Source organism: Poecilia reticulata, linkage group LG16 (genome assembly GCF_000633615.1).
Source record: "Poecilia reticulata strain Guanapo linkage group LG16, Guppy_female_1.0+MT, whole genome shotgun sequence".
NCBI lineage: Eukaryota > Metazoa > Chordata > Actinopteri > Cyprinodontiformes > Poeciliidae > Poecilia > Poecilia reticulata.
In genome coordinates, this window is record NC_024346.1 from 20,992,003 (window position 1) to 21,002,822 (window position 10,820).

Consider the following 10,820-nt stretch of genomic DNA (forward strand, 5'->3'; position numbering starts at 1 on the left):
GGTGTTTTATGGGCTTTTATGAAACTGGTATGGAATAAGTACTTTGTACACATGGCTGGTTTAAAAAAATCCGTCTTTACAGTTTGTGCATTGTTTAACAAGATCAAAATGTTTTTAAATCATTAATAACATTTACATGTATTATAAGATGTTGCTGGGACTTTATTTGCACTGGGCTAGGGTTAGGGCGCAAATATGATTTTATGCATCTTAATTTCTTTTTGGACCTACATTTTTCTTTTAATTACATTTTTATTGTAATTAAAATGTTTTACAATGTTTTGGTCAGCCTTGATTTTTTTAAGTGCTTCAGAAGTATGTAAATAGTGAAAACAAAACATATCACAGAGATCTTCCTGGCAGAGACTGAGCTGTTCGTTGATATATTCGCCACAGTGCCAGATTCAGATTCAGATTAACGTTCGACTTCCCACTAAAGAAAACTAGCTGTCTTGAAGGGAAGTTTCAGTTTTCTTACATTGTGACTTTACCGTTTGGGGTCAAGGAAAGATGTCAGGGGGTAACAACCTCAGAGTTTGGAGGGGCTCAGAGTTTCCTATGAGATGGAAATTATGGTAAAACCTTTAAAAGAAGAGATCCATCTTCAAAGCATTTGGGAAATATTTCATTGGATTTCATAAATAAGTGAAAATATTTTGCATTTAAAACTGTCACACATTAAGGTTCTTTAAATGTATGATTTCCCACCTCTGGGGGGCCGGATAGCCTCCATACGCAGGTCCTGAAAAATCAAGGTGGGCCTGGGTGGAATTTATACATTAATTCTTTTCTTCATAGTGAGATCAACAGGCAGATATAACATTGTCATTTTAACCTTCTGGACAAAATGGGATTAAAAATGTTAAAAATACATTTATTCACAGGTTTGCAATAGGATTTATGTCAAAACTAAGTTTGATCTTTCAGGCTGATGGAAACTAATTTACAGAAAGTTAATGGAGAAAAAAATTTACTGCCATTAAATTGATTGCTACTTAGTAAGTTTTGCTTTTGTTTTTGTGCAAATGTAATGAATTTTGAATATGCATATGTGGGTGCATGGATAGTTTTCTTCTCATTTACCCTCAAATCTTTTTATTTGCCTATATGAGTGTAGATAAACTTTGACACTAAATATAATCAATTTACTTAAAATTAGATATATCTTTAAAATAGGATGTTTATTTTTGAAACATTAGGAAAAACAAGAGTAAGCAAACAACAGTAGTAAAAGATAAAACCAAGCATCACATTGAACATATATTATTAACATTGTGCATTTGATACACTCTCAGTCAAACAAGCTTTCTATGAAGAAAAATAAACTAGATCAAATGAAAAACAAAAAAAATAACATTGACAAAAGCTGTTCCTTCTATGCTTCTAAGAAGTGAACATTTCTTAAAAACATTTATTATACAACAAGGGTAGTATTTCAGAGAGACGTCAAAAATGACACTCAGACACAACAGTGACCTCTCATTTATGTGGTGAGCCCCTAGTGGGGTTCATGTCAAAGTACACATCTGAGTTATTCCAATTATGCGACCTGTAGATAAAGAGTTTTTAGTGAAAATAATTGTACCTCTTTCACAAATCTCGCATCCGAAGGTCTTTCTAGTTTATCAGAGTGAATAATAGCATATAAATAAAGATTCAATAAAGATTCAAGATTTTGCTGCTTATTTTACAGTGCATTAAATCTGTAGTTTCTTCCTTCAGGATAAACAATTTTTTTAAATTTTAGGAATAGAAAGTTGTTGTTTTTTACACTTTATCTTTTTAAGTGATATTTTAAAAATAAACATACAACTTACAAACAGCTATCAAACACAATCTGTTAGGAAAGCAATGCAGCACTTTTGCGAGTATTAGCATAAGTGCTTCTATAGAACAGAACTCAGTAATAATTCATACTTATTATTTTTGTCCACAGGATATAACTCAGCTACATTTAAAATGAAATCTCTCTCCCGCAGAGATACAGACATGGGTGATTCGCTTTGTGTTCCAGGTCAGAATATTCCTTCAAAATGACCTGAGATGCCCTATTTTAACACTGTTTCAACAGACCAAACAGTGTTAATTTATTTGTGGTGCCTGGGTAAGTCTGACTCACCAGTTGCCACAACATTAGTAATATGTATTTACATTTTTTTTTTAGTTATTAGGTGTAGGGTTTTTACCTAAAATATCATGGTTCATCTGCTGCTCAGTTAGTTATCTTTATTTGGGTGTATGCAAAAAAAAATATCAATTTTTTTGTGGAGTTTGTTTTGTTTGCAACTCAAATTTTACATTATTTACACTACATAAAAAGAAACAAACGATACAAAAAACCTCAGCAGAAGTTAATGAAGTTGATTAATCATGAGTTAAGTTTATACAGCTTGTAAAAGTGCTGTATAAACTTTCATATTCTTAAAATTTCAAATAATTTTTACATTTTTTGAGTTCATTTTCAAGCCAATTATAAATCTCAGCTGAGGATTTAAATGAAAGCTCTTCATGAACTTAAATATCAATCTTAAGTTTTGACGTCCATCCAGATGTCTGCTGGTCTGGCAGCCCTAAGTTTGCTTTTGACATAGTTTGGGTCTGTCTTTTTTGTCTAATTTCTTTTCTTTATATATATATATAATATCGGCAGCATCAAATATTGTGTTGGATGTTAATACTCAGGACTCAACACAGCCCATATTTTGTTGTTAGCTGCAACCTGGACTCATCTTCCTGTCAGCAGCGATGGCTCCCATGCAGCGTTGTCTCGAGGGCAATGGGTGTGGCAGACACAGGTTAGAATTGCCATAACTGGCTTGCGTCTGATTCTGTTGTCGGGACACTGGAACTCCACCACAGTGGTCTTGGTTCTGTGGGGGGTGCAGCAGCGCCCATCAGTGCAGGTGCCGCAGTAGTGAGGCTTGTAGGCCAGGACACTGGTGCAGTTCTCATGCTCCAGGTGAACAGCTTTGTTGCTCCTCACCACCCTCTGGCATCTCCTGTCTCTCTGCTGGGGGAGGAAGAAATACTGATATTATATTCTAACTACAGAAAAGCTACTTTTTGCTATTAATAGAAAATGTTATCTATTATGCCAACGTGAGTTATAGTGCTCGATTTAGCTAAAATATATAAGTATTGGGTATTGGGTGTGATTAATCAGAAAGCTCCTTCAGGAACCTTCTGTTTTTCTACTGTCTAATGTATATTTCTCTGGAGCTTAAGGGATTATCTGGTAAATTTATTAATTATTGAATGAATCTTACCATTAGTGCAACCTGAGTCAATTGTCCCTGCAGGTCTTCACAGGGTCTAATCACACACAGCCGACTCTGCTTCACCATCTCACAGCGATTGTTCTTGTTTGTGACCCTGGTGGAGACCCCCAGGCCACATGTTTCAGAGCAGGCCCCCCACTCTGTGGTCTGCTCAATGCAGGTTAGCCTGGGGTCCCAGCTTCCAAAACCTACAGTTTCTTCTTGACGAAAGGCTAAATGAGCAAAAAAAGACAACAAAGGGTTAAATTGTGTTACAACGTCCTACTGTCGAGGAAAATATATCCTGGGAGAAGACAGACTTGATTTTCTCAAATACTTGCCCACCTCTTCCACCAAGTTGAAACATGATTCATTTATTCTTCTTATTTCTCACTCTCCACTGTTTTCTACTTTTTCCACTCATTTTTTTGCTTCTACATTCGTCTTAGAACACTAGAAACATGAACGCCGTCCACTCACTCACCGGCCATGGCAAAGCCGCCCAGTGCGCTTGCTTCAGTCTGGGGCTCACACACCCACTTCTCACAGCATTCTCCAGGAACCTGGACCTTGCGTGGGATTGGACAGTCGGGCCCAGGAAGCATAACATCCAGGTTGCAGCGAGGAATGCAGGCTAACTGACCATTCTGGCACACACACTGGTATTTACAGCTCGGGAAGAAGATCTGGCCATGCTGATAGACTAAACCCTCCAAAACGCACACGTTACCCACACTGACTGGAGGAAAGAGACGAAAGGAATTTTATAAACCAGCAGCAATCACCATAATTGTCATGGCTATCGACGATCATGTGCAGCTGACTCACCCGCACAGATGCCAGTTCTCTTGTGAACATCCACTGAGTAATCACACTGCAGCCCTTTAATTGTGTCACAGGGTTTCATCTCGGAGCATGCTTGGCCTTTCTGACCTGCACAAACCAGACAGCAGGCACAGTCATCCAGGACCAGCGGCACCCCGGAGAGACACACGGGAAGCTCCGCAGGACACAGGCATCGCCGAGGACACGTCTGAGCCCCGATCACTGCGAATGTCTGAGTGGAGGTCAGAATGGATTTGTTTTAAGATCCCAGAGACATTCAAGACAACCAAGGGGAGACTGAGCATTTCCCATATTTCATATCTTTTTCTCTTGTAAATAACGTACAACCAGAAAATAAGATGTTGACCAAACGTAAACTTTAGTCAGACTTACAGAGTTAACAGAAGAAGTAAATTTATCTCTTACCTGTGCAGTCATGAAAAAAACTAAAACAACTGAAAGATTTGTCATCTTCTTGCCATGCAGAACAAAGTTAAAAATATGAGTGAAGAAAAAGTCTATTAAGTCCCTTTGTTCAGGGGTTTAATCTCCCCAAAACTTTGTAGCGATGCAGAAGGATGAACTCTGTTTGTCGCTGTGGCTCACGACTCAGGAGAGGAGGACCTTATATACCAGAGAGGTCCCGCTGCTGCCATGACGACAGAAAGGAAGGAATGGTGAAGGGGTTGCACAGATTTGGGTGAGGTCGAAAGTCACATTTTGTTGTAAAATTCCTTCAAAGACGTGACAATCAACACAAAATGTTTCTAACATCCAGCTGTGGTTATTGTCAATTAGTCATGTCTGGTTGGTGCTACACTGGATTATTCAGTAATTAGTACAGCTTTAACTTAGTACTTCCCTAGAGTGTGATGTCTAGTTTTCTACACAAATCATCATACTTTATTTTTCCTTTTGCTCACTTCATCTTTGTGTGATTTTTTTAAATCTGAAATTTACATGTGAGGAAAAGCATTACAGAATAAATCTATAACGTAACAGCAATGTGGGTTTGTTCTTTGCTGAAGATTCCCATTATTGAATTACTGTGATTTGCATGCATCCTGCTGGTTTCCTTATTTTGAAACCTTTGACCTCCCCCATCTGGTAGGTCACAATGGGAAAACCTCTTTTTCCCTGCAGAATTGCTTCTGTTTCTTTAAATAGCTTCACAGTGGAAACTTATGTCAAGGATGACTATGAGGCTGGGAATATAACATCACTGTCGGCACATCTGGTTAAAGGCATTTCAAGGTTCTGTTTCAGCACCTATTTTTTAAGTTTATGTACAGCAGCAGCTTTCACAATCTGTATTTATTACCCAGACGTTAATAAGTACTTCTTATGCAATGTTAAACTTGAAGCACGTCAACCAGGCCCGCACATCGATACAGGACGTTTGAACATGTAAAAAAGGCTGAGACGTGATTTGTGGAATAGTTCTAGCTCCAGTTTAGAAATCAGATATGTTGAAAATAAAATACATTTAGATTTTAGGCTGTTGCAAAATGTGAAATGCTATAAACTCTTTGTACCCTGAATGTGTTTCCAAAGGCAAATGCAAGAGGTCAGAGTTTTTATATTTCTCTTTTTACTGGATTAAGTTTCTTGTCTTTTCGTGCCAGACTGAAGACATTTACTTGACTTTAGTTTGGCAGAGTCAAACATCTATATGCCATGTACTGCATCAGTCTTGACGCTATATATAACATCTGCATAGGACTTCTGGAAAATGTTTTACCTCCATATGCATAAAAAAAAATTGGCATAGACTTGCTGCTCATTCACAGTAGGCTTTTTCTCTCAGTTAAGGCAAAAAGTGGTAAGCTTTCTTCGCACAGTTCTGACTGAATGCTTGCTAGCTTTGCCAAAAATCTTGATTCAGTGCTCCTTCAACAGTTTTGACCGTGGAAGTTGAAGAATGTCAAACATCACAAGACGGCTTTGTTTGTTTAGTCTGTTGAGATTTCAGCTTCTGTAACCCACCTAAGTCGGTGTTCTCTATGAAATCCAGCAGAAGAGAAGATCAAGAGACCATTTGTACCAAAACAGAAGATCATATATCAAGAGAGGGTCACATGTAAATGGGAGTTATGTATCACATACATTAAAACCATTGAAACTATGTAGTTGGAGAATCCAGCATTCCTCTCTACATCGTCTCGTTTTCCTCACTGCTTGTGTTAATGGCAGAGTGAAATTACAATTTCACTTGATCTTCTACTTCTTTGTTACATTTATCTTTGGGCAACTATATTTCTTTAAACAAGGCAATTGCTGACAACAGACAAGCGTTTTTTCTTAACTCTTTCATGCATAGTGGTCACAACAGTGGACAGCCATCTAAAAGCCATTTTCTTATGCTTCTTGTGGATTTTTATGTTATAAATGCACACAGACCACTGAAGTGGACACTAATGCATCATAAAATACACTATCAACTGCTGGCCATCAGCCGCAAATGCAAGAATTTATTTTTGTTAAATCCAATGTGGCTGACAGACAAAAAAGCATGCCAACCGACTTTTTATTTGGAGAAAATTACAATTGATCACCTAAAAAAAATATAATAAAACACCCTTTTTTTAATGCCTTAATAGAAGAAAATGTTTGGAAAAAAGTCCTGACACAAAGGATCATAATTTATGCATGGAAAGGTTAAGCCAACAAACACAGACTACTCACAGAAGTTGTCTGTGAATAGTGTGTAGTGAGGAGGACGGAGGCATATGCACCACATTTGAAAAGATACCTGATCCAAAAAAAAAGTATGTTTGTTACACCTGTACATGTCAGTGTAAAATTTGATATAATGTTAGATGTCATAAAACTGTGTCTTAATTTTCTTAAAGAGGGGTATTGTGTAAAATCAACTTGAGTTTTATATCATGTTATAATGTTATCCTGTCATCAAACCTGAACTTAAAGTGTTGCTTAGATTCTTTCATGATTGTTTGTGAAATCCTTGATTCTACCCTGGCAGGGTTGTGGCAGCAACAGAAGATGTTGGAAAAATTTGTGTCATTCTCCAATTTAGACAGTTTAGCTTTAGACAACAACAGGTCACATGATTTCAAATATTAGAGGCCTGCAAGCTGTTGGCGCTGAACTCTACTTTGGAGCTTCAAGCCGTCAGCGTGTGGTCAGGCCACACAGGGGATGCCTCTGTTTACATGGATACTCAGGCAACATGGTGCACACAAACTAATGTTTGTGGTCAGCAGTGTGTGTGGCATAGTGTTGTGAAGGTCCTTGTTCATTCGAATGTATATTTTACAGTGTAGTTTTAGGATTTTTTTTTTCATGTTTTTTATATGCTACTATTACGAGTTACATCCTGAAGCTTAAATTAGTTCATGCTATAAAAAGCATGTTTTGACTTAACTTGCTAGCTTGGCAAACACTTGAGAAGAGCAGCTCCATCATTGTATTTTGAACCGGAGTCTGTCACCTCACCAGCTGTAAGCCATATGCAACAAGTCATATGGATCCAAACACTGGAAGGAGACCCAAAGAAGGATGCAAAGTTTGCACTCTACATCCCAGAATGACATAATTATGGTCACATGATGTTGTAATAAAGCAGGACGCTTTAGAGTCGCAACATGGGAGAATGTTTTTCTTCTTTTTTTTGTATGATTTTTCTTTTCAAGTGTTACTGTGTTTTACTAAATTATTCTTATCACAACCAATTATTCAAAATTTTGTCACACCAGGGCCATAAGCAGGAAGGAAATGTAAAGTTAATGTTTCTCCCCCCTTCAAATTTAAATCTGAAATGTGTGGCATACATTTATTCAGGCCTTCTCGGTTCAGTGTTTTGTACAACTACTCCACAGACTCAAGAGTAAATGGACGTGTGTTTAGGCTCATTATCACGCTGGAAGATGAAATACTGTTGTGATCTCACGTCTTTTGTAACCTTCCTTATGTTTTCTCCCCGTGTGACCATATATGCAGCTCTGTTCATCCTCCCATTGATCCTGACCAGAATCTAACAGTGGAGACAGTACGCTTAGGGGGCAGTGTTACATTAAAACATAGCATTTTTAAAGCCAAGAAGTTTAATTTTGTTCTCATCTAATCAGAGACCAAATAACTGTGCACTGTTTCTTCCATTTGGATCATCCATCGTCAGCTTAGGTGGGCATCCATGTCGTTGTAGGCTTGGAGTTGAGTTATTCCCTTCCTTTCCTGGAGTTTTAGAGAGTTTTATGTGTGTGGGAGAGACATGCCTTTTAAAATTTTTACTTTACAGCCTACTTTCAAACAGATTTTTTTCTTTTGCTTTGACCCGTCTCTTATGTCTTCCATGTCCAAAGAAGTGTTTGCAATAAATTGCCAGTCATTCATGTGTCAGGTCTTCAGTGGTCATTTGGCTGTTCTATACAAGCGGTGGCCAGTCAGTGGAAATAACAGCTTGGGGGGCCCCCACAAATCTCTCACCCAGAGTTTATTTGCTCCATGCCACTGTACATGAACTGCATCACAGAAAGTCAGGCAACTGTCTTCTATGGTGGGTGGCTTTCCACTACTAAAACGTATTGCATGGAAAAACCTCAAGATGCGTTTTATGGGATGGGAAAAATCGTAGCATGCTTTCTAAACGAGAACTGGCAGCTTCTTTCCTGGAAGTGGGAGTTCTTGGAAACTATAGATCTCTGACATTTCTTTTATTTTGAAGGTTCTTTTGCAGTGTTGAAAATGAACATATGGACTCATACAGAGCTAATCACCATTTGAAATCCTTTTAGAAAATGCTTGAGTCAGGACAATATATAATATAATATTAATTATTTTTATTGTTTTTTTCCCCCCCAAGACAATCCTGCATAACACAGCCTTGTGTCCTGTCAGCCTCTTGAGGTAGACTGAGCAAAGGCAGGTTCTTATCCCAAATTCTCTGCTGGCGCAAACTAAATATCCTGATGTTTTCACTAAGCTCGCTGAGCATAATAAATATGACAGAGAATGGAGCATATGCAGAAAAAAGTTCTGCAGTGCAAAGATTTTGGGATGGATAAAGGAAATAAAAAACAGTTACATTGTAAACTAAGAGCAGCTGTGGCACACCCTCTGCTGCAAGCTGCAGCGGACAGCTCTGTAACTGAAATGACTGCTTATTAAAAAAAATATACACTTCAGTCCTGTTGCTAAACCTGAACCTGACTGATATAACTTTATAGAAGTTACAACAGTGCAATAATTTATCTTTTCCTGTGAAACCTTCATGGAGGTGCATGGCCATCACCTGACTTATTGGTGCCAATAACTTTATGTTCACTTTGCATGGATAATACAATTGGCCCTGTCTTTGAATATCTATGCTCTCTCTCTCTCAGCTTACAGCATTTTTCTTGTTTGCTGTTTACTCAAAGAGAATGACCCAAAGACAGACAAGAAACAGTCTTGTGACACTGTGAAGAGTATGATACCAGTCAATGTTTTCAGTCAAAAAGCATATGGTGCCACTTAGCAAGCTGTTCATCTCTCTGCAAGCTGTTAGGCAGTTCATTTTTCTTCACACATAATGTGATGACAAGCATTTGTTCCAGGCAAATTAAAGCTGAAACTATTTGCATTCAATAGTTGGTGGTAGCAAGCTCACAGCTGATCTAAATCTACTTGGTGCGAATATGATGGCGTTCCTAATGTAAGAAAGGTGCAGGTATTATAAAAATAATGATATAAACATGATCATATTCATTTTAATTTGATTGAAACAATCCCCTGTGATGGACTGATGACCTGTCCAGGGTGTACCTTGCCTCTCGCCTGTTGACCTCTGGAGATAGGCACCAGCACCCCTCCACCTTAAATAATGGAGGGATGAATGAAACGTTCCCTTTAAAGGCTACAAGGCTGCAGTTTTGCCGCTAGAGGGCAGCATTGCACAGCATGAAGAACATGCTTTGTATTCTTTGCCACATACAGCTTAAGCTTGACAGATGTGCAGTATTGAGAACGCCTCCTCAGATCTAAATATAGACTATATAGATGTCTTTGCATTAGTTTATTATCAATATTGCATATATTGCTAATAAATATATGCGTGTTGGCTAGAGAGACAGCGCATTGCTATAAATCTTCAGGCTGAGATTAATGATATAGTCATTCCATTACTAAAGGATACAACATTTTTTTAATGCTTCTGATGTTCAGGTCTTCATATGCCAGGCCTTAAGTGAAGCTCTTAGGAAGATGAAATGCATTTTAATAGATCATTACTTTAGAGTGAAATGTTTCCTTATTGGCCGAGAATAACGTTGGTTGACAGCGGTTTCACTTTGAGACGTTTTTCTCAAGCCTACTTGCAAGAAAAAAAAAAGTGTGAACTTTTTAGATTAGAAGGACTGAAAATAAATGTCAGAAGTCATACTAGCTGCACAGATCGTAACAAATTGAGCCAAATAATCAGAAAATACAAGGATCAAACTAATAGTTTGATTTTATTATATTCCCCATATAATAAAATCTAAGAGTGAAGCTTTAGTCAATTTTATTTCTAACTTTTTGCATAAAAAAAAGAAAGTGACAAAAGAAAGTACACTATAGCTCCACTGATTCTGAGCCATTCAGTGCTTTAACCTTGATGACAATTTGTTTCATTCAAGTCTTTACTCCAGCCTCACTGTAACTGTTAACACCTACTGATCTCAAAGTGTTTGCTTTGCAGCAGCTGCATGCGTCTCAGCTCCTCCTCCCACACAAACACAATCATAACCCAATAACTGTACT

The 10,820-nt window shown here is 37.9% G+C and overlaps 1 protein-coding gene across 1 annotated transcript; it reads right to left on the bottom strand.

Annotated features, from left to right (window-relative positions):
- Positions 1-1,162: 1,162 nt before the first annotated feature.
- ccn3 (cellular communication network factor 3) lies at positions 1,163-4,681 on the bottom strand. Its single transcript, XM_008432221.1, has 5 exons — positions 4,509-4,681; positions 4,086-4,314; positions 3,742-3,996; positions 3,267-3,490; positions 1,163-3,010 (listed from the first exon to the last, which is right to left on the bottom strand). The coding sequence occupies exons 1-5, from the start codon at positions 4,551-4,553 to the stop codon at positions 2,726-2,728; spliced, it is 1,038 nt and encodes a 345-aa protein (XP_008430443.1). The 5' UTR covers positions 4,554-4,681; the 3' UTR covers positions 1,163-2,725.
- Between the last annotated feature and the right edge of the window lie 6,139 nt (positions 4,682-10,820).